The sequence below is a fragment of the Apaloderma vittatum genome, unplaced genomic scaffold, assembly GCF_000703405.1.
Source record: "Apaloderma vittatum isolate BGI_N311 unplaced genomic scaffold, ASM70340v1 scaffold6606, whole genome shotgun sequence".
NCBI lineage: Eukaryota > Metazoa > Chordata > Aves > Trogoniformes > Trogonidae > Apaloderma > Apaloderma vittatum.
In genome coordinates, this window is record NW_009723345.1 from 24,626 (window position 1) to 49,750 (window position 25,125).

Consider the following 25,125-nt stretch of genomic DNA (forward strand, 5'->3'; position numbering starts at 1 on the left):
TACAAGGTATTTCTGGAGGTTTGCGATTGAAAAACCACCATAGAAGAAAAATTTCATAGGACATCTCCACAGCTGTAGGACTCATCATGTGCACACTGCCTGTCTTGAGGATGATTTAGTCACACAAATCAATCTGACTGACTCAACCAGCAAGGTGTAGTAAGATGCATTTTCTAAGGCAGGCCTTCAGTCCTACCTTAGCAGATGTAATTATTTGCTATAATTACCCAACGACTATAAGAATGTCTCTTAGCCTGCTTTTTATGTGTTTTGTTTGGGGTTTCATTGTTGGTTTGTTTTTTTGGTCATTCCAGGCTTAGACACCTTTTTCATATTTGCTTACAGGATAGCAATTAGACATTTCCTAACATCATATGAGTGGACAGTCCACCTAAATGTGTAGTTGAGAACTGCAGGATACAGATGATCTTTAGTTTTGACTCCTATACTTCTACAGACATTTGTTGGAGCTACAGAAATACTCTGTTTCCAGCATCTCTGGACCAAGCCAATCCTCACCAATCTCCCAGTAAAACTACTATGCACAGTGGTCTGGACATAAGGCTGGGTGCACACAGAAACTAAGTGGTATTTGGGGGAATCCAGAGAGTTACCACCCAAAACAGCAAAGAAATGTGGCATGAAAAATCTTACAGCAAATGTTGAATATCCTATGCCAATCTGAGTAAGACCTGGCAATTCCTCACGTGTTCTTCGAGTGTTGTAAGCTGGCTCCTAAAACCAGGCTTGCCTGTACATAAATGTTTTCTCTTGCTTTTGGTATCCCATGGAACAGACAGTTCTGAAGCACAGTTAAATGTGTCCCAAATTTCAGGGCTTATTCCTTGCCAAGAGTCCAGGTGAAGTCAGTACAGTTTCGTTGCATTTGACAGCAGGAAAAGATTATTATGCTTGACAACAACCGATAATTTCTGCTTATGTACTCCGCAAAATAATTTGTTGCATCACATCATTTCCCTCCACCTCTAAAAAGTCCAGATACCACTCTGCCATGCTCTGTCATAAATACAGGGGCTTCCATCATTGCCCTGTGACAGAAGGGAAGGCTTCCCCCTAGTTATGTGTCTATGAGAGAATGGAGAAGCAATTTAGTGGGAGGAAATGGCACTGAGGGAAACTGCCATGGGAAAAAAAAGACTGGAAAGTGTGAAAGAAATACTCTGTAGGAACATCGTCAAAGATGTGAAGTGTCGGAAGCAGCTGGAGGAAGTTACAGATGTAACAAGCAACTGTTCTGCATAAACACAGAGACAAGATGGAAGAGGTTGCCCAGAAAGGTCGTAGAAGTACCATCCCCGGAAACATTCAAGGTCAGGTTGGACAGTGCTCTGAGCAACCTGATCTAGCTAAAGATGTCCCTGCTCACTGCTGCAGGACTGGACCAGACAACATTTAAAGGTTCCTTCCATACCACAACATACTATAATTCTATAAGTGATTTTCCACATAAAGCAGTGTTTTTATAGAACAAGCACAAGGAATTTGGGAAGGATTGCCTAATCAGTTATAGGAGAAAAGTCTTATCTACAGAGTCAGTGATTCACAAAGCCTGCGCAGGATAAAGAACCAAACTGGACCAGAATCAAAAACAGTGATCATATTCCAGGAAGAGTGTCTATGTGTCCCATGCTGATAGCAACAGCGAGGATAGGCACCACTTTGTCCATAGCTTATTTGCTGTAGGCACCTCATCAAGCTCAGGTTCCTTATGTCACAACAGTTTTCAGCATGCACCTCACTGATGAACTTGTTCCTCTCCCCATGTATAGTTTGACCTGCCCTTGGCTACTAATTTCAGAAAATTGGAGAACTTATTCCCCAGATCAGAGTTTAGAATTGGTGTGCCTTTAACTGTGTACCCGTCTATGGGAAACTCCACTGTTTCCTGCAGAATAGCATTTCTAGGCTCTCAAATTTAGCGGTGTGGCACTTCAACACTTGCAAATGTTATCATCACCATATTTTTTCATCAAGGTCAGGTGGACCAGCGGTTGACCTATTCTCAGTGAAAGTCACTGCACCCACCCAGATGCCTTAGAAGGCCAAACCATGCAACGCTCCTGACAGGAACTTTGAGATATAGTACTGAAATATAACCAGGGTAAAATAAAACTATTTTGTCCTGGATAGCTGGAGTTTTGGGCAGAGATATGAACTGCAGCCTGAATGATAATTAAAAATGTCTCAGCAGAGAACCAAAAGCACTGCGCAAAGCTATAGTCATGGATCAATATAAGTTCTGAGATGATGCACAAACACACACAAACAGGGACAGACGAGGTATGCGAGCATGGAGCTGCAGTTAGAAGTACACCCAAACCTGAAATGCCTGCAAATACTAGTTTGGCTCTGAGTATTTATGTAATCGTTCCTTTCCCAAGCATTTGTTCCTCCTTGTTGTATTTTTTCCCCCTTGCTCTATTTTCTTCCAAACTTCTATAACATTTTGTGATTACTCTGCCATACTTACTAAATAAAAAAGCAATTTACTCTATGAATAGTCCCACCAGAATCAACAGCACTATTAAGAAGGAAAACACAACTCAAAGTAAGAGTGAGAGAATTGGATTGTAGGCTCTTTGATTTTATGTTTTTGCTGATTGCCTAGTACATTTGCAGGAATACTGTTTAAAGGGAAGCACCATGTCACTTTGTGACTTTCAGTCCACAAATCCTCTTCTAGGAGCCGGAATGTCTGAAAAGTATTATTTAAGTCATGTAATATATGAGACAGAAAAGTGAGACAGAAAATTCCTGTAGTTAACATAGCATGTGTTTGTATATATAAACACACATATATATATACACACATATAAAATACCAAACAGCAGATTGGCTTGGAAATTCTATTCTAAAGGTCATGTATGAGGTTATTTTTGTTATGCAATATTTGAAATTTCCTATGTTACTTTATGCCTGGAATAATTACACGATCTTTTAAAAATAAATTTTCCAAAAAAAACTATGATTCCACCTTAGGATTTTTGTCATACTACATATATTTCAAAATGCTGAAAATCTGAGCATTTATGGTAATCCTTAAAGCTGTGTGACATGCAAAGCTGAACATTTTCAGATAAAAAACAGCAATCACAGCTAATGTTCAACTTGTGAAGACTTTAGCTGCTAGAACTGTGGTAGCATTAGGTAAATGAAAGCAGATAAAACTTAGCACTGCACTGAGTTCTTGTAGCTCTATCAATGACAGGGGTAAAGACAAGGCCAACTTGGATCACAAAAAAGGTACTGAACAGCTGCACTCAAACCTGGTTTGGCTGTTGTGCCACTAAGCAGTGAAATTCCTATATTATAAACAGTATACCAAGGCTTTTCTCACTGTTTTATCTTTTCATTACTTTCCTCCAAATGCTTAATAAACCAGCAGAAAACAACTTGGCTACTACATTAGAAACAACAAACATTGCTTTTGTTAGTTCAATGATCAGTACAGTTTTTCTTACTAAAAAAAATTTTATTTTAAAAAAATAAATACTTGGATTCCAACTGAGTGATTGAGAAGGTGTTCTGGCTTTTTATTAGCCTATTTTTTAAGCCATTCTGAGCTTCTGCCATGTGGTTTTTAAATTGAAGTGTTAACAAAAAGGGATAGCTTGCACAAGCACTTGATAGAACTGTCTGCACTAGATCTGATTTTAAAGAAAGATGAATCTCTGCATAACTTAAAATTTTCTTTTAAACTAACTGATAATATCAACAGGAGGATGTAGATTCTCACAGTGCTTTGATGTGAGATACCCTCTAAACGCAGTGATGTATTCAGACACATGCATCAGCAACAACAGTTATAGCACTGATTATTTCATTAACTTAATTCCATGCCCATCCACTAACTGCACTTTGGGTCACCAATATGCCTGATGATAGACACAACTACGAGCTAGGAGAGAAGAAATTTAGAGGATACTAAATTGATGTTCTGATATACAGAAGAATGGAAAAATGGTATCTCCTGCCAATTAAATTTAAGGAACTTTGCAGTATTGCAGTCCCTAATGCATGCAGCTCCATCACTCTCAGAAACTTTTATAAAATGTATCATTTTTCTCCACCCTCTTCAACAATAAAGAGTAGAAAACAAGGGACAGAATACCTCTTGCTCTCTGATGTTTTTTTTATTCTTTATCGGGTTGAAAAAGCTCCACTTTTCTCCAGTGAGCTCCCCGAAGCTATGCTAGAGCTCATGGTGGAGTTGGCTGAAGAATCTCTTAGCTGTCAACTGGTAACATTTGAGGGGGTAAGAAGCTACAGTTCAGAATACATGACAAAAATTTTTCAATAGCAGACTAGAAAAGCTATGCCTCAGAATCAAAAAGAGATGCCAGGAAAAGTAAACATGGTAAGCTTAATTTACAGGAGTAACAGGTAAGAAAGAGCGGTGCCCCTTAGATTTCACAAAGGAATTTAAGCTTCTTGCCTTTTCCTAATTACAATTAATAACGATATTTGAGTTCACAGACACAAGTCTATCTAGTTCTCATTATGTCTCCCACTAGAGCTTTTTACTTTTTTTAACACTATGGTACAGGAAGAATAAGGTGTTTTCAGATCAGACAAAAAAATGAAAAAAAGTTCAAAAAATATGAGTGTCTCAACCAAAGTATCTACCTGTTTTAGTGATTTGGTGTGGATGATGCACAATTGAATATATACAGAAATATACATATATGTATTTGTGTATGCACATACATGAACACAGATACATAGCAGAAAAAAAGACAAATACACCAGATTTATCCTAGAACAGATCATCTCTGGTTTGATGTTGACACTGTCTACAAGGATGTCACTTGATGCATTTCTTTAATTCGACAACCTGATAATTCTACTTGCTTGTCAATGAAAAAACACCCCACTTACCTACACACACACGACCATCAACTCCAACCGCCAAGCCAGGTGGACACTCACACCGAAAGGATCCTTCAGTATTTATGCAATGACCATTCATGCAAATACCCGATGTCTGGCATTCATCAATATCTATCAGGAGGCAACACAATTCAACAATCTATTTGCTATTTATAAGCAAGATTACAATTAATATTTTTAGACCATTAACACATGACTTTATGATAGCAGATTAATTGTCAATATATCCTTGTCTTGTTTCTAATAAAAATCTCATCTTGGAATTACACTAAATAATCAAAATTCCGCCTGGCCATTAGAAAAAACATAGAAAAAGACAACAGAAAAACTGTAGGATTAGAGGCACTTCAGTTTCCACATTAAGAAAAATTAATGATAAATTTTTCCCTTTGTCCATCTCATGATACTATAACTTTGCTTTAAAGTGTGCATAGGGAAACACTAAACACAGAATATCCATATGATGTTAAATTTTACTTTTGTAGGAATTTTCAGTGATCATCAATTTCTATCCAAGTCAATATATTTAAGTCCAGATACGTGTACATTATGAAAATCACAAATAATATAAATGTTTCAACTTCAAATCAGAAAACTAACAAGTTATACTATTTTGTACTTACTAGAAATTACTCAAGCTCAAAACTACTTCTACAGGCTGCAACAGGTATTGGCCATTAGTTTACTTAAAATGGAGGTAAATCAGACTCTATTCTTAAAATGTTTAATGTAAGTTTTCCATGACCTCATTTAAAAAGTTTGTAATGCTATGTGGCAAATACAATGTCTTAAGTGTTATGCACTCTGAATTGTCAGAAAAGTGATGTGGAAAACATAGTTGTCAGTGTTCATCAATATAAAGTCTTTTAAACTTTTTAAACTTCACATATTGCTGCTCACTTTACCATTTCATGAAGGGCCTGGATATTTTGCCACATTTACAATGCTCCAAGACTCTTCAAAAGCTAATTTATTATCTGTTGTAGATTTCACAATATTATTAAATAATTCAGCTACTTCTTTCTGTGGGTTAAAGACGTATTTCTATCCTAGGCAGCTTAAGAAATCTACTGCAATGAGTATTAGTACGATATTAAATCCATGGGACAAGATTGCCATTCTTGAATGAATGAACGAATGGACAGGAAAGCCGATTTCAGTCAAGATTGTCTTAATGTGTTATCCCTCAGTTCTACATACCAGTACAGTAGCGGCCATTTGGAGCAAGAACAAACCCTGGTTTGCAGATGCATTTGAAACTCCCATCTTCGTTTATGCACATCCCATTTAAACACATGTTTGTAGTGGCACATTCATCATGGTCTGCAAAATATTGCAAATAAAACAAGTTCCTCATGTTCCAGAAGATGACACAGTAAAAATAAACAATCAGGAATTATGTGATATATTTCTTCACTTGAAGAGTAAATTCTGCTGATAACTCTGAGGAAGAATCTGAAGAGTTTTCACTCCATGGACAAAGCAACAAATATTATTCCTACTATGACCAGTTACTTTTTATGTACCAGCAGACTGTGTATGCAAGAACACTGTTCATCTTTCTTTCTCACTTGAAAGGGTAAAAAGCTTCAACCACCTGATAGAATTAACAGCTTGTTTATCTAGGAAGTGTTTTCTTTCTTCTTACATAATGCAGTCAAAATCAAAACCAGGTATTTCTTCATCAATGCTGATATATGGCGAATTGGCTATGAAGCCTTAGGAAAAAATGTTATTTCTGGCCCTGAATCAGCTGGGACACTTGAGGAGAGATGTAGCTTCAAAAGCAAAAATTACTTCAAGTTTCCTTTGACATCATGCAGTTCTGAACAGTAACTATTTGAATGTAGGGCCTATAAATTCACCTCAGGTCATACTTTACTTCAAAAAAGGGTAATCCTTAGTGATCCTTAATTGTCATATGGACTACAACTTCTAGAATCACCAAGCCAATGTCTGCCTCACTATTTCGAAGAGTTCTTACCCACACAATTTTTTCCATCTGTAGACAGTTCAAACCCAGCATTGCAAATACACTGGAAACTTCCATCAGTGTTTACACACCGTCCATTTTTACAAAGAACACCATTCTGGATGCACTCATCGATATCTAAGGAAAAAAAAATGTAAAATTTTTAAACAATTTAAGAATCACAGAGTTAGACAATTACTCTAAGATAAAAATGTAAATAGTGACAATTATTGCTTTGAATAATATTATCATGTTTTTTTAAATAATATCTAGAAAAAAATTTCCAAATATGTTCAAGAATTTATTTTCATTGCACCAGAGGTAGGAAAAACATTATTTTACAGACTTGTATAATAAATGCTACATTTTCTGAGGCTTAGCAATTACTTTATGAATGCCTTTAAAAATGTACTTACATATTCACCTGTGCATGTACATAAATATACACCTGTCACACTAATAGTCTATTACTTGATTTTTTTGTAGAACTCTCACCTCGGGAATTCCTAGCCAAGTGACAGATACTCCAGGAAAATGGATAAATGTTAAAAGACAGCAACAGAATCAATGGAATGGTATCCCAGAACTAGAGCCCCAATTAATATAACAACTGGGATCTACTGAAATTGCATTGCTAATTACTTTTTTAACTCCAGTGGGATCTCACATAAAAGGGTCGGACCATCTGGAATGTCAGTAGATGTGAAGGAAATTTTCTTACCAATGCAAGCTTGTTTGGTAGGAGTTCTCTGGAAACCTGTGTGGCACTTGCAGTAATAGGAACCAGGTGTGTTGACACAGTCTCCATTAGAGCATGGGTTTGATGTGCATTCATCAACATCTGTTGGCAGCACAGGGGAGCATTAGTAACTTCACAGCATACACAACATTTTTTTCAAGTCGAGAAGTTTGTAAGTGAAGAAGATGGAACTTGTTCTTGGTGCAAAATCATTTCTTTCCTAAGAACACAGAGCTGTTCTTACTCCAGCTAGGCAGACATTTTTAAGAAGTGAAATACCACGACATCATTTATACTACATCTTGAAAAACAAAAGAAAAAATATGTGTGAGGATTTTGAGACATGGGATCTGACAGTTGCTGAGTGAAAATTAACAGAATCACAGCGTCGCAGTTTACATAGTTTCATTTTACTGAATGACATAAACCCAATGCAAATCAAAATTAGTATTTTAAAATCAAAGTGAATCATGGCATCTAAAAAAAATCAATTACATTACAGATTTATTGTAGAAATGTGAAGAGGGGTGACATATCAGCAGGAGGGATTCTTAATGAGGCCACAGTCTGTGCACCACATCTCAATGTTTTATGCCCCATTGCATCCTCAATCCCAGCCTTTGCATTTGAGTAATGCCAGATTTAATCTAGTCCTTCTGTATAATTTACCTTACTCTCCCTTCCAAGGTTTCTGGTAGTTAGGTGCAAGCAAAAACACTTTAGCCACTTAAATGTCAGGTAATTCTCATAAATAACTCCCATTTGACATACAGGTCTGGAAACTGCAGCTCTTGTCAAGAACCCTTTCCACATTTGATTCCCAGTGGTTAGCAATGAATCAGCTGTGCCTTTGGCTCAAAACAGCTACTCCCAGCTCTAAAATAACACTGACTGCTCCTCAGCATTATGCTCCTCTAAACCCTCCCATAATCCTTGCACTCTGTTATTCAAGGTGCAGAGCATCTCTCCGGTCTGGCAGGCAGGACTGACTGCTGGCTCACTCTCTCTCCTGCAGCTGCCAGAGGACGACCTGAGCAGCTGAACTCCCAGGTTACAAACTGAATTGATTCCTTGATAAAATCCCTCTTTGTTTATCAATCACCTTTGCTAATTTGACTTTTTTACCCCCTCCAGCTATGCCCTCCTTTTCACTTCCCGGTCTGAAACTATTCATCTCTTCATTTAGATAGGTTTTAACATTACAATGTCAATGGGGTTTTTGGGGAAATTTTGGTACCTGGCTGTAAGCTCCCATAGGAAGCTGGGGCTAAATAAAGCCACAGCTGATCAGGTCTTAATAATGATGATTTTCCCATGCATTTTTATAGTGTATGCTACCAGAAACATCAGGAAAAGCCCTGGGCAATTTAAATAATCATTTGTATTTACCCCTTATCAGTTCTGTTCCTAAGACTTAGTTCATTACATCTTGCAAATAATGGGTGGAATGAGAAATTAAACTTGTGAGAACACGTTTATATTAAAAATGTGTATTTCTAGAAAGTGCTGTGCCATGAATGACCTGATTCTAAAAAATGGCAAAAGGTTGAGTTTTTTCCCAATTTAACCATAAACAAGACCATCCTTTTCATAGGATTTAGTGCATATACAGTAACTGCATATACATAACTGCATATACGGTTAAAAATAATAGCATCAATATACATATCAATGAGGTCTGAGTCTACCCAAACCACTGATTTAATGAGCTGGTTTACAGCATTCTAGATGCCTAGAAATAACTAGACTGTTTGGGGTAAACAATCATATAAACAAAGGCAAGGCAAACGGAAAAATCAAGTATCTCCTCTCATGCATGTTTAGCTCATTCACCTTTGCAGCTGATATAACTTCAATAAAACCACAAAAATGAAACCAGATAAAGAAAAGAGAAATTCAGAGTGTTAAACACAATTATGAAAGCAGAAACTGTCTCTTTATATTGTGGTAGGCCTCTGTGCAATTATAGTAGCTTCCTGCTCTCATGCTGCCTGGCTGTTGGAATACTCTTTCTCATGAGTGCTAGATTAAGTATTTTTTCCTCAGTGCTCAGCTAACGTGGGCAGTCAAAATCGCACATAGTTCCTTCAGAACAAAGTCCTCAGCTACTAGTAAAATGTCAAACTCTAAATCACATTTTCACATTAATGTTTTGTCAAATGTCTTAATTCAAATGACTTTACTGTATATTTATCTTGCTTTAGTATAGGGGAAGACAAGGGGAACTCATAAATACTAGATAAGCCACTCATCTACTTTGATTAGTTTTCCTAAGTAGAATGACATTTATGACTTTTTTTATTACAGACTTCAACTTACTTCATCTGTTAAACACTTTCATGCTAGAAATGGATCTCATTGTAAATTAATTTATAAATTGTACAGCACGAATGTAGTGTTCCTCTACGAAATTGCTGACTTAAGCTTAGAAGATTCTTTCAAGGCCATATGCATCCAATGATTTCCATATAAAATATGCATCCTAAATGCTCTTACTTTTATAAGCTCATGATAAAAGAGGGAAATGGCAAATACACGTTAATATAAAGAGTTGTTGGCTTTGAGTTTGTATTGCAAGCATGCATATTCCAGCAGCATAAACAGGAAACATCTGAGACAGAGACATTTAACCCATTTATTCTATCTCATAGCACACCCTCAAATATTTCTCTTTCACCACTCACATCACACTGATCTCCACATTTCAGTGTTTCATCTGTAACACTTGTCAGAATTTCACTACACACGGAATGGAACTTCTAAAACCTCCTTGAGACTTACTGTCATGAGTCTGAAGATATATACAAAATATAAACCACAGAGATTTCTATTCATAAAGCAACTAACATTGAAGACAGCATAGCTACAGGCTTGCTGCCACTTCAAAAGTCTCTACAGTTTTATCCAGAGTTTTTATAAACATAATGAAATATGGAAACATAATAATACCACAATTGTCTATCAGTTTGGGGAAAGGGACTGGCCATTCAGTGTTAAATCACTTAGGCCAGTTATGGTCCTTGACACATCAGGCATGTTCCATCATGAGAAGAGCACAATACAAGTTCAGTTAGGAAAGCACTATGTAACATTTTTTGATTTGGCAGGATAATTTTGACTTAAGACTCCTCTTTAATTCCGTACAAAAATATCTTACAGTTTCTTATCTTCTTCATTTATTGCTTAGGGGATAGCAGACAGAGAGAGCAGTATGGAGCACTGGTTCATTTATACACCATTAACCTTACTGCACGCAGTGAAATGTAACTTTTGAATGCCCCAAGATTGTGCTTTCAGTAATGAGAAGAGTAGCCAAGGTAGATTTGAGTAAGCCTTCAATTTCACTTAACATGTATCAGTACACACAGAAATCCCATGCAGTTATGTTCCTGCCTACATTTCCAAGACAATAGCAGCTATGGTTCACAATCACCAGTCACGTGTGGCACTTAAAATACTTTGGCTACTTTTCTGTAATACAGTTAGCAAGTAAGAGTGAAGCAGAGCTATGCTATCTAACATAAATATTCACAAAGTATACTCTCTTAAAAAAAGCCTTCTGAATACAAGTAGTTATTCAAAAGGCAAACTACTGAAGAGTCAAAATAATTAGCAATGACTCATTTGCTATGCACAAGAAAAACACAGGCAAAATGACACGTAAACTTGCTGGAAGACATTATTGGTGTTTTCCCACTTTCAGTCTAGAATATTACAATAGCTGGCATAGCATCTTCTGCTTTTGTTAAACCAGCTATTTGATCCCAGGGCATCCAACATTCCCTCAGTTTTCAGACTGTTGTTTCATGCCGAGGTATGCATTACAAAACTGAGACTGTATCCCTAAATGAATACACTGCTGTATCCCTAAATGAATACACTGCTTTCCTGGGCACACAACTGTGTGTTAAGAGAATTAAACAGGTCAACAAATTCTTTTTTTCCATGCATCCATCAATCTAGTCTCACATGTGTCAGGCACTTGAGCCTCAACCTGAAAATCAGACACAACTTCACGATTACCATTATTAGCTTTGAGTGGAAGGTGAACAGCAAGGCTGACCCCCCCAGAAAAGAATGGGACAGAATGAGACCCAGCTGTTAAGAGCACATTATATCTCCCTGTCAATCAGTTTCAGCACCTAGACTTGTAAATCTGATGGGCCTTTTGAATAAGAGATGATTGTCCTAATCCATCTTTTCACGCATGATTTCTTAAATGATAATTAAAAATAAATAAAAAAAATAGCTCTGCTTGAGGCAATGTAAGTATAAAGGGGCACAAATATAGAGCAAAAGAAGCATTTCACAATAGGCTCAAGCACAGAATTTAAATCCTGTTCTGGATTAATCCCACAAGCTATTCTCAGGTGAAACTGGTACATTAATACCTGGTCCTTTAAGATGGAAAGCAAAAAAGAAGCAAAAGGCACTCAACCATTTCTTTTGTGCCAGTGGTTATTGAAACTGGTGTTCACTAAAAGGTCACCCATGCTCAGGTGAGACCTTTGGTTTATCTACTTACCTAAAATATCCTATTATTATTAATTCCTAGTATTTAATCTGGAGTTGCTTCTTACTCAGGAACTAATCTGACCACCTACATAAAGATTGGCTTTGGTTTGACTTTATTTTCAAGTTCATTTTTTCCTAGACTCTGAACTTGCATATGCCACATTATCAATACATGCATTTGATTAATAATCAAATGCTTCCAATAGTATCATGCCATAATAATTTTTACCTTGGTGTTGCCATTTATTTTGCATGCTTTGCTTTGTGAATTTAACAGCGTTCCAGTCTCATATGCCACAGTGAACTGACACTTAATCATATGCCAACTTTATGCTATCTCCTGATATGAAGCAAAAATTAGGTCAGTCAAATTTGTGTTACCTTAATAGGAAATGATTTTAAAGGCTGGGGGACACTGTGCTTTTCCATGGTATGCAGGCTCATTTTTTACAGCTATGTGCTCTTACAGTATATTCCTTCATAGAGAATAACTCTCTATAAGCATGAGTAAGCATTTATCATAACTATGCTCTTACCACAACATTAATTGTCACTGATTTTCACTGATTCAAACACAGGAGGGTTCCCTCAAAAAGAGGATGGTTTCCTCAAAAAGTACAGGTTATAAAGGCCTTTCACTTTTTTTCACTTGCTAGGTTTCTAAGAACTACAAACTCAGATTTTTACATCAGTCTTCTTTGGTTCTTCATTTGAACTTAGAAATAAAAAAAATTTAATACACTATGTGTTATCAAATTGATAACAAACATCTCTGTGCTGCAGATGGCATTTTCCACTTGCCTCTCAAATAACAAAGAATATGAATACAAGTTGTGAACTAGATTTCATCAAGAAACATTAGTTCAATATGCTAGCTTTCAGAAGATGCTCAACACATTTCAAGACAGTTCCTCAAGAGTCAAGGTCTACCACAGTTAAAAGTACTATTGATTTCAGTGGTGCAAAATTTCATGCTAACAACAAAAGTGCTAAGGCTCTCCCTATAAAATAAAGAATAGCCATGCAAGACAGATCTATAGTAAAACTCCCACTCCCCCCTTACAATGCACTTAGAGCTCCTGAGGGCCAAAGATGCTGTAAGAGACTAAACTTCTTGTATTTCCCAGCCAGAGATTAGAGGTACAGAAAACTCTCAACCAAACAAAAAAACCTGTAAAGAAGGGGCTTGCTATATCATAGAGGACAACTTAGAAGAAGACACATAACACTCTTCAAGCACACAAAAGTGTGAAGACAAAGGTAGGAAACTGCTTGCCTTACAGACTTTGCATAAGATAAGAAACAATGAGCTGAATTTTTTTTTGCAAAATGATGTTTAAATTAGATTAGATATTCCGAAGACTTTCTGGAAGTTCAGCTACTGGAGTAATGCAACTGCCTGGTGAAGTGGTGGAATTTCCATCAACTGAAACTTTCTAAGAATAGCTAGAAAGATGTAGCTACAACTGACCTCTCTAGTGCACCCTAATGGCCTAGGTACGTGGACTCTCAAACTTCAAAGTGCAGTCTATCAAGTCAGTTCAAAAAACGAAAAGTGACCAGTTAAACATGGTAAGAAACAGGGACATCAAAGGAAAAATACTACTCTACAGTTGCCACACCTCTCCAGAAGGCAAGGTGCCGTGCCAGGCAGGTCCTGAGACTCAGTTTGCAATTTAGTGTGAGGTGGAAGAATTTGCAACTCAGAGACGCAGTGTTTCAGTTTATGGGTGATGCCCATTCTGCTGCATATATGTTATAATCTGCCTGAACTACTCTCACCTTTATAACTATAAACTGGTAGGCTTGGATTATAAGAGTTTTTTAAGGATTCATGTAGCTGCAATTTTCTGCATTCTTTTGTTTCTATATTCCTCTAATAGAAATTCTAATTCCTCTCTATTTCTCTAACCCACAAACAAGCTGGAAATTGATTCTAAAAGTACAGTTTCAGTGAGAAAAACCTATCACTAACAAACTCTTCTGTAATATTTTTCCTTCACAGATCTCAAATCTCTTCACAAAGAACCAGTAAGCAAATGCTACATCAGAAACACAACAAAACCTTTCTATCTAGGATCCTGTATGTCTACTAAAGTGTATCCTGCATACAGGATTCTTCACACAACCACCCCACAAAAATCCCCAAACTTTGTATTTTCCCTCAAATATCTGATGAGCCTTTGACACTACAACAGTGAACTCCACAGTAACTAAATAAAAGTGCAGAATGCTGTAATAAAAAGCATTCAACATTTTCAAATGAAATGCAAATACAAAAAAAGTCAATTAATACATTTTAAAAATCATCTGATTTCTTTCAAACTTTCATTCATCCTTAGGAGCTGGTAAAACATAAATTTCACCCCTCATTATCTTGAACATGACTTGACACTAACTCCTGTAGCAAAAATGGACCTATGTGATCATAACAAAAGGGAACACAGAGCAGAATTTACTGAATGCAAAGACACAAATGTACAGTACCCATCAAGCACAGTAATGATACTAACATTGGTGATTAAAGGTTTCTTCTTTTTTTTAAAGGAAATAGATAACTTTCATGAAGATTTTAAATTATTCTACTGTAAGTAATACAGTCTTTGCATTCTCCTTCCCAAGAGCATTATCATTAAAGTTGATATGTATGTGGTGGAAAAAGAATATCCTTCTCCTTTTTTTCCTAAACCCATATTTAAAACACAAAAATATTAGCATTTTAAAAGTGAGTAATGGATTTTAGAAATGTGTGCTTACCAATACAATCCCCATTTGCATCCTGCTTATATCCCATGTTGCACTCACATCGATAACTAGAAAGGGTTGGGATACAACGTCCGTTTAAACAAAGGTTGGGATGGTGCCTGCAGATGTCTATTGTCTGATTGAGTATTGCTAAGAAAAAAACCCAAACATAAAATGAAACAAATATACGTATTTTCAAATAGAACTAAATGCGGAGATTACATTTACCTTCAGAATGTATATTATCAGGGGCATAAATATATCCACCAAACCAAGTACTTTTTCCAATCACTATCAATTGACACAACAGTGAAATAACAAAACCAAGTAGCTCTCAGAAAAAACAAAACACATTAGACAGTCTTAAGTATGATTTACCATTTATGTGCACAGTCTGATGAGATTGTCAGTGGCCTTAAGAACAAACCACAATTTGGGTGACAGATGGAGCAGGTTGCTCCCATACATTTACTGTTTTTGGTGAACCTGTCTTAAAAATACTTCTTGCATTTTATTTATGCTTAAAAAAAATTTACATATATGAAGCTTCCCTCTGAATATTATTCACCTTGGATTTTCAGTCAGGGCAGTGTTCCTGCAGAACAGCTAAGTTTTACATTTGGAAGAATGAGCAAAGAAAATGGTATTTTAAACCTGGTGGTTTTTCAAAAACAGAAATCTGGAGTTTCATTAGTGCTGATCAAGACAGATCAGCAGTGACAGAACAGGCTCAAGGCGTCCATAACTGAAGACAGAAATCTCTACATTTGAATTCCTGTTAAAAAGCACTCCTGAACCTCCTATTGTATCAACCCAGGTCCATTAAATGTGTTTGAATACAAAGGCATTTTTACCTGTTAAAAACACGCTATCAGTTCCAGACTGAAAACTAACCAGAAAAAAAGGAAAAAAATAGGAGGGGGAAAAAAAAAAAAAGAGGTAACATGTCACAACAATGCAAGTACTTACTTAGCCCAGTAATTATTGGGCCATTTCCAGTGGGACTTTGACCACCTGTCCCTATCCCTGCTCCGCCGACACCTGGGGAGAAACCATTGCTTCCAGGTATGGGAATGAATCCTGCTCCTCCTGGGCTGTAGCCATTGCCATTGCCACCGGGAAGGAACCCATTTCCTCTTGTCCCACCACCTCTGGACCCACCTCCAGCAGGAGCAACATCCACACAAAGTCTGCGGTGTTCATCTATCAAACAGGAACACACAGAAAAGCATAAAGCAAATCAACCCTCCAGAGTTAGCTTATGAGGAAGATACAGATCTTTGCAAGGTACAAAAACCAGAACACTGGCTCCTCATTTCTTTGATGTTGCATGTTCCCTTTCCCACTCCTAATCTCAGGCAGATCTCATGGTTGTGACAGGTGTTATTTAAGGAAGGACACTAAAAATAATAAAAGGAAATATTACAATTTACTATTTATTGAAATCTTTTTGTTGATGTGCTGCCAGCAGCACTGTAACTCCCTGGCCACTCAGAGATCTTGATACAGATAAGCTGAAAACATGTTTCACTGGGGATGTGGACTATTACTCTGGGAGTGGGGCTGAAAAAACTAAATTAAATACTGGCGCATTTCTAGTTCAAAGTAACCCAAAATTTAATGGAACAAGAGAGCAGCTGTTCCTTCAAATCAAAATGAACGGTGGACCCTCAGAATCATTTCCTCTTTGAGTCTGACCACAAAATCTTTCCCATTTCCCAAGAACTATTTCCAAAGTCAACAAAAGAATGTTAAAGAAACTAGTCCCAAATAATCATGGACCAGAAAAAAAAAATGGTTCACAGATGGTAACATCAGTATTAAAAACACAAGAGTGAATAATAATGTAATTCTTGACTTTCTTTTTCCATTTAGCCTACATGTTTTGGCAATTTAAAGTATTCCGGTGACCTCCTTCCCAAGCCACTTACCAGATCCTCTAACAGGACACATCTCTGGAACAGACCCGACGGCCCAGCACCGGCCAGACTCACAGCAGCACTGCCTTTTGGTGAATCTGCCAGGAAGCTCCTGTGCACAGCGGCCATTCACTGTGTTGGAGAAACACGTGCTTGCCCTCTGATCTGGGAGTTAATTTAAAAAAGAAAACCAAAAATGGCAACACGAACTCTCAGAATTTAAAAAAGAAAACCAAAAATGGTAACACGAACTCTCAGAATTACTTTCCCTTACTCAATTCATGACTAAAACGTTTAAAAAGTTGTATTAAAAAACCCCAAATAAACACAACAAAAACTCACCACTAAACCAAACCTCAAACTACCCCCAAAACACACCACCCAATAATTACCTCAGATGATTAGCACCAAAACATTCCACACTTGGTTTACTGCAGGATCACATATTTACAGTGACACTAGTCTTGCATTCATCTTAAATGCAATCTTAAAGTCTGCTCAGGCTAACAAGAAATATGGATGATACAAAAGATACAAAGCAATGCAAATAGAGTCTAGATACAAATACATAAAAAGCCTACTATGGCAAAAATCAAGACATGTCATGTAATAACAGTAACATCAGTAAATTAATTTAATGAATTTTTCGTTCGTGTATAGGTATCTGACAAAAAACGCCATTCAGACTGCTCTTCTCAATAGACTGAATGTACAAGAGCATTTCCAGTAGTGCCATGTGAAAACTACTCTATACAAGTATCTCATTGTTTACTATATTCTAGAGTGGTTTTTTATATTCTAGCTTCTATTTTTTTAATATTCTAGAGCTTTTACTGTGACACTCCTGAATGCTGACTAGGAGAAAAGCTCAATGCATTTGGAAAGACATCGTACTAATTACACTGAGCATATCCTGCTATTTTGGTTAAAAGAAAGTATCTTAAACAAGGAAGAATAAAATAATTTACATTAAATTCTTTGCTTTTCTTGTAAGTACAGGAGAAATTATACTTCTGGAGTATACAAGTTATAGTCCTGTAACTATAAACATTTGAGAGCACAAGAACTTTCAGACACATTTACATTTAAGGGAAAAGGGCAATCTGTAACATAATGGCCTCTCTTAGCCAAACAGGGCATGATTTTTGTTTGATTGGGTTTGGGAGTTGACCTGAGAAACTAGAACACAAAACATGCCAAAATCCATATGCAATTCCAATCATCTTGGAAATCATAGGTTCTCAGCATTCCTGAGGCCAGCCAGATTATTTCTGAAGTTCAGCACTCCTCAGATGAACCTGGATAACAAAAGCCGGCAACATTGTGCAAAGAATTATCCATGTGAAATCACCTGTAGGTCTTGTGTTGCTACTGGCTTACATCATTTATCTGTAATTCAGAAATTCCTTTCAGAATACCCATCCCGTTCCCAGCATGAGAACAAAGGGCTTTGAGATGTCTGAAATAAGAACCAGCACGAGATCTAGAAAAGACGCTATTATTAGCAACTGTTGATTGTTTCCTACACATGGTATACACCATTTTTAGTTAATTTGTCAGAATGGTTTATACCATATATTTGACACACGCAGCTGTATAAAAGAAATTACCACACGTGAAAATAAGCAGACATCTTTTTTATAATATAGAAACAGTTTTTAAAGAAATTGTCTTGAAAAAGCTGTAATGTACTGATATCTAATATTTAGGTAATTCTATTATCTGTTCCAACCAAATTAGTAGCAGCTCAGCACACACTGCTTAATGTCTTCTGAGTTCCTATATGTGCCTGTTGAAGGTTAGGGCTGTGCTGTCTGCTAAACGAGAGACAGATGCTCTCTAAACCCCTCTGACCCTGTAAATGGGAAGGGAAAAAGACAAAGAGACCTATTGATCAGAAAAACTACAACAGCCTTAATAAAACAATAACACTACTAATAAATTAAGAAAATATTGGAAATAATGAAAAATATACAAATATATACAAAACCAATATTGAATTTAACTCTCAAAAGACCAAGAGCAATGCTGCAGAGCAAGCAGCACTGGGACAGCCCTAGACTCAGCAGCAGAGGGGAATCAGGCACAGGAGTTGAATTTGGGAACTCAGGATTGGGATCAAAGGCAGAAAAATGGATGGAGCCCTCCTCAGACACTGGCCATTGAAAAAGAGGCTTAGCTCCCATGACCCCGCAGATCTATACTGAATATGACATATATGGAGTGGAATACTTTGTTGGTCAGGCTTAGGTCACCTGCTCTGTCTGCTCCTCCCCGGGATATGTGATCTTTGTATTTCCTTGTGACCCTTTTACTTCTTAGCACCCCCAATGTGGCACACAAGATTTATCAGTTACTTTGGTTATCACAGGAGCAAGTGCAAGCAAGAGCCTTTCTGCATACCAAGAGCCTTTCTGCATACCAATCCCAGGCACTAACTATAAACATCAGGTGTTACCATTTCTAGTAGCAGATACTGTCTGCAAAAACATGCTGTTAACTTCATATAGTATAGCCTCTTAGAAGAGACTAAGCTGAAAAGCAGAATTACTGAACAGAACTTGCTCTGTTTAGCTCAAACCACATCAGCATCTTACATGTTGGTCTCTAAATTAACCTAAACGAGATGGAACTTGAAATACGTAGACAAGATAGAAAGATATTAATTGCTTTTTTCCTGAGACGATCCAGAACTCAGACAGCAGGTCTCAGGCTACAGTACAATTGACACAGAGGAATCTACTATCTACATAAAGACAGTTGCAGGGACAATCATCATCAGAGGAGGATGTTATAAATTTTAAGGAACTGATTCAGAGGTACTAATGAGGTAGCATATCAAGAGGCCTAGGGTAGGGGGACAGACATTCTGCTGATGCTGCTGTGTATAAATTGACTTAATCACCTTGAGAGCTCTAAAAGCTTACAGAGTGGAATACCTACCGATACAGCGTGAGCCATCTGCAGATGTGACATAACCCCGTGGGCACATGCAGAAATAACTTCCCACAGTGTTAGAGCATTCATTGCCTTCACAGATTCCTGGGATGATGCTGCATTCATCAATATCTATCCAAAAAGGAAAAGACATGGGATAATTAACAGAGTACTTGAACACACTCAAAAAGTGGAAAAGAAAGCTTTTCTGAAATTAAGTTGTTATCTAACGCGTTGAATAACAGATTGCTGGTGTTTGTGCATGAGAAATAGCTTTGTTTGCCATTTAATAGAGGGTTTCCTTATACATCAAAGGGGTGCACCCTTCAAGCCACAGGGTTCATGAGAGCAGGCTGAGATCCCCTCTAAATGACACGTATTGAGTGCCACCTCTAGGAAGCACATGACAGTCACAGTGCAATGCCAAAGAAAATATCCTGCTTTTGAGACGAAGGAAGGAGGATGGTACAACAGCCAAGCATGACAGCTCTGGGCTTCTATGACCACAAAAATGCTGCTCAAAACATTTACTTTCTGGCTTTCTAATACCCCAACAGTAAGCAAGAAATTTGGCCAAGCTCTTCAAACGCCATCAAATGTTGCATTCCTACTTTTTTTCAGTTATTTTTAATCCATTAAAATGTTTCTGCTAACTAAAAGCACTGGCCTCATCTGAACACCGAAACAACTATGTATGTAAAAACAGAAAAAATCAGAAGTCATCAAGCTGATGAATGAGCTGCTGTATGTAACAAGTGGCTACCAGGATGCTCGGCACCAGAACTGAGACCATCATATGCTGTCCTAGAACAAACTGGAAGCAAAATAAGGAGCTGAGGCAATGAGAAACAACAGGAGTAAGCAGTCTAACTGTGTGGTTAGAGCTGTGAAGCACAGCAGAGCATACTGGAATGGATGAAACACAAGTGGGAAGGTCAGCATGAGAGTAAAGACTATGTCATGACCATTTGTAGGGCAAGACATTTTAAGTAACCCCTTTATTCTAAAACTGTGACAATCTTCAGACAGATTAAGTGCCTCTGTACACATTATTATTTTTAGGGTCATTTTAGCAGCCTCATATTGCTTATAAGTGACCTCGAGTGGCTTTCAGGGAATGTGAACTGTGGCCTAGGTTTAACATCAGAGGCATTCTGAGAAAACACAGGAAATTATGGGCCAACTTTCTAACTAGCTTGAGACAAGTTATGTTTTTCAGCTGGAAGGATATAATATCACAGGTTTTGCCCAGATTGATACCAAAGGTAGTCATAGATACAAAACTTTAGCTTAACTTCTTTGTAAAAATTTGGATGAAGTATTAAATTAGCTTTCATACTGCAAAACAAAAATTAAAACAAAAAATGAGACTGTTGAATCCAGACTGTGTCACATGAAACAACGCTAAGGTCGCGGGTTCAATTCCCATTCGGTCTACATGTGTTGCCTGATCTAGTCGAGAGGTGGCATCCCTGGTGGCAGGCAGGCCGGATTAAAACGATCTCTAAGGTCCCTTCCAGCTTAGGCCATTCTATGAGTCCATGAAATAATGCAGGAGAAGCATCAGAAGGAGCGTATGGTAGAAATCACCTTGTGATGACACTGTGAAGGTCTTCACATTCCTTTTAAGAAAGCCTAGGGATCCCACAAATCATTCCTTGCACTTTTATACAGACCTATAATTTCCTTGGACCTGTAACTCTAGAAATTGTCCTGAGATGAATGACTACTTGAGAAACAAACTTTAGCAGGTGTTATTTCTTAGAAGCCTTTTATGTGATGAATACTTTGCTCCCTCCCTTGCTACACTCTACACATGAAAAACTCAAAGAAAAGGAAAAGTGCCAAAAAGATCTGGCACGCACAGGGACTATTAAAAAGGTAACTCCCCACTGTGGGAAAGTCCACAGATGAAGAACTCCCCTCAGATAGGAATCTACAGAGGACATTCCAGTACCGAAAGGGAAACTAAGTTTTGCCACATGGCCACAAAGAATGTGACAACTGTTCTTCGTAAGTGAACACATGAATAAACAATCCCTCTCCCACTGGCATGTCATTTGGAGTGCCACTGTAGAAAAGAGAATGTATTTTACAGGTAACCCTTGACACATCTTCAAATTTCCTAATTAGTCCATATATTTAAGCATCTCGTGGCCTTTGTTGTTTGTTTTACACTATGACTCACCTTTAGAGGAAGTGAAGTTTTTGTCCTTTTAATAAGGTCATTTAAGCATATTAGAGGACAAAAAAAGTTTGAAAATTACATTAAAATAGTTACAAAATGACAACTATTCTCCACAATTTAGACATCTGCTCAAGAACGTACAAAAGAAACTGCCATCTTTGCTAAATCAAAACATTTCTTTCACATAAGGGTTTATACTTAACCCACTGCAGAGATTCCAGAATTCAAAATGATGTTATGAATCAAAACCAAGTAATTCCCCAGGAAATCTCTAAAATCTTCTATTAATTTACTATACTAAAGACAATATATACAATGCAGTGAACTGCTTAACATCTGATTCAATCCAATGAAATGAAACCATGTGTATAAATCAAAGAAGAACCGGAACCAGCTGCATGCCTTGTTGAAATTTCATGCAGTTCAGGTCTTGCACAGCCCATAAGTCTTTCAAACATGAATACTGTCTTCTGTATACACAGTTCTGTACACACAGTTTAAAACACCATGTCAAAAAGACAGAAAAGGAAACTGGACGAAATGAAGGACTCTGCAGAAAGAGCTGCCTTTTTCTGGAGAGTGACACCTTCCCAATGTCCAAGTCACTGGATGCCCAAGCAAGAGCATTTTACCATTCCTTGAAGCACACCTTCCGTCTCAAGGAAAACTACACTAGTCTTTTTCATCACTACTGTAGTGGTTGCAGAAATAAATCCCGGGACTAATTCTAAAGTTCAGAGGCACCCAAACTTTCATACAGATACCACCAGCATGTTAATCACAATTAATCAGCATGGAAATACTGCCTGGAGATGTAAATCCTGTAAGACAAATGGGACGGCACAAAGCTGGTAGCACCTGCCACCAGTGGTATGTGAACAAGATAAATTTCAGAATCCCTGTGTTAGGAACTAGTTAGACAGGATTTTAGAAGTATCAGTTTCATTCAGTCACTCTCTCAGAGAGTGGGTCTTAAATTCTGTAGGTTCCAGAGCATTTCTTTTCTTTTTTTTTTTCTAACTGAGGTACAACAGCAGCCTCTATACTATTAAAAAAAAAAAAACTACAAGAAAAATAAATCTATAAAAATCTGACTATTAAAGCCAGGAGGCACTTGAAAACTGAAAGTTTTCCTTTCATTTTCACTCTGTTTGGCACAGGTACCTGCTACTTTAAGGCAATAATCTCAATTGCACAAACACAACACCTGATCTTTTACCAAAGGAAACCAAATTCCAACCTACTTGGACATACAGTACAAAATCCATTGATGTGATGAGAAAGCGGAGTTTGTAGCACTGGCAAGTGAAAGACACAGGATGGAAGCAGTTACCCACCTCTGCAAAGCTGCAGGACCTAGACCATCCTTCCCACCTGGCTACATGCACAGAGGTTTAGCACTGTCTAGGGCTCTTGTCCAAGAATGACAGGGAGCTGGGAAGGGAGAAAGTACCTTCCTGAAATCTGGGCAGTGACCAAAGTAGGAGGAAGACTCCACAGTCTCCTCCATGTGGGGAGAAAAACATTTTTTTAATCAATAAACACAGAGAAATTTTTTTTAAGAATAATTTTCTTATTTACTGGAGTAGCACCAAGTCATTTTTTGTTTCACTAGTTTCTGAGCTAAATCTGTGTCTCTCCTTCCTCCTCCCTGGCTCTTGCATGTGCAATTCTTTCAACAAGATCTCTATTACCTCTGACTGGAAATTCTGAGACTTTACTTTAGGAAGAGTTATTTTTAGGATGGCTGATTGAAAAAGTTACTCAATTTCCTCCCTGCCCCCCTCCAAAATACATAAATTAACAGTCTAGGGGAAAATGCTCCAAAGATAGTAATAGGTGATGCTGTCTTAAGAGTGAAAAAAACTGGTAGTGTGAATGGTTCCAACATTGCACACAAGATGAGAAAGCTAGTTTCATTGTGAGAACCAATTTAAAAGTGTGGCCTAAACTTTGCAGGTGTGAGAATTAATAGCTGAGCTTCTGCCAAAAAACCCACCCTGGTTACCTGTCATAGAGAATTCATCACTTTTACTGCCACAGTAAGCAGGATTTTATGAATAACTGAATTAAAAATACCAGAATGGAGTCTCTCAACTGCTGAGTTCTGAAAAAGGGTTCCCTGAATATAGTTTTAGTCTATAGTAATACCTGGTAGTATCAAATCTGAGTGACACACAGTTTAATGAAATTATACACTAAAGCAGGAAAATCCCAAATAGAATTCTTTCTTTTAACGGGTTCTTTGCATTTTGGTGCCATGTTTTAAAAAAAAAAAAAAAAAAAAGGAGCTAGCCTGTGTCATATAGTCCTAGCAACATATCTTTTTGGAAGAGCATCAGAGGCATCCTATCTCCTAGAGTAGTTTTAACTGTAAAGGGTGTCATATCTAACCACATTTAGTCAAGGACTAGGATGTATTTCCAATCTGAGAAAAGTAAGTTGAACACATTGAATAGATCCTTGAAGTACCAGTAAGTAGTAGTCCACCTCTTACATAAACCAGCAAGCATTACAGAGAGTTTATTTCTCCTCTCAGTTTACCTATATAAGGCTCATCTCTGAACAACCTATAGATGCAAGTTCTGTTAATTCTGGAAGATAATATCGTAAAAATGAATAGACTTTCATTACCCAAAAGACAATAAAAACTCAGCATGTTGTAGATCAAAACTTTTAGGTAAAAAAAGAGAAGGATTTGGGGTTTTCTTTTGTTTAGTTAAGAAATCACACTAGTGCTCTGGATTTCTGGAATTTAGTACAACCTCTGTAAAGACCTTTTCCAAATTTTCTCAGCTCTTTGCCCATTCTTTGAATCCTCCCATGACTTGCCTAGTAGCAGACAGAGTTGTTCTGACTCCTGTGAAATACCTATGGATCAGGAATATAGACAAGCTTATAAATAAAATCAGTAATACTGAACCCTGAGCTTGATTAATTTTAAAGGTCCTATTTTCCCAAACAGCCTAAGCTACCTAGTCACATCGCTACACATGAAGGCATACACACACAATTACACGTACAAGTTGTTCTCATGTGCTTTGGAAACCCTTAAAATCCTCTTTAATTATATACAATTGTCATTAATTTCTGAAAAGTCAGTATCAGTAAACTGTAATCTAAGGCTCAAAATAAATCTGACGGGCTGAATATACGCTTTTTTTAACTGATTTTTTTAAAAAATAAATATGGAAATATA

General features: G+C 37.3%; 1 protein-coding gene across 1 annotated transcript in view; it reads right to left on the bottom strand.

Moving 5' to 3' along the window:
- The window catches only part of LOC104269626 (fibrillin-2-like), a gene marked incomplete at both ends in the record, with an annotated part of 55,138 nt that overhangs the window by 12,868 nt on the left and 17,145 nt on the right, over positions 1-25,125 (bottom strand). Inside the window, 8 exons of the mRNA XM_009872079.1 lie at positions 4,900-5,022; positions 6,112-6,234; positions 6,896-7,021; positions 7,605-7,724; positions 14,895-15,032; positions 15,852-16,085; positions 16,814-16,966; positions 19,745-19,870. Coding sequence (XP_009870381.1) covers positions 4,900-5,022; positions 6,112-6,234; positions 6,896-7,021; positions 7,605-7,724; positions 14,895-15,032; positions 15,852-16,085; positions 16,814-16,966; positions 19,745-19,870 — 1,143 coding nt within the window. The remainder of the gene's footprint in view (positions 1-4,899; positions 5,023-6,111; positions 6,235-6,895; positions 7,022-7,604; positions 7,725-14,894; positions 15,033-15,851; positions 16,086-16,813; positions 16,967-19,744; positions 19,871-25,125) is intronic.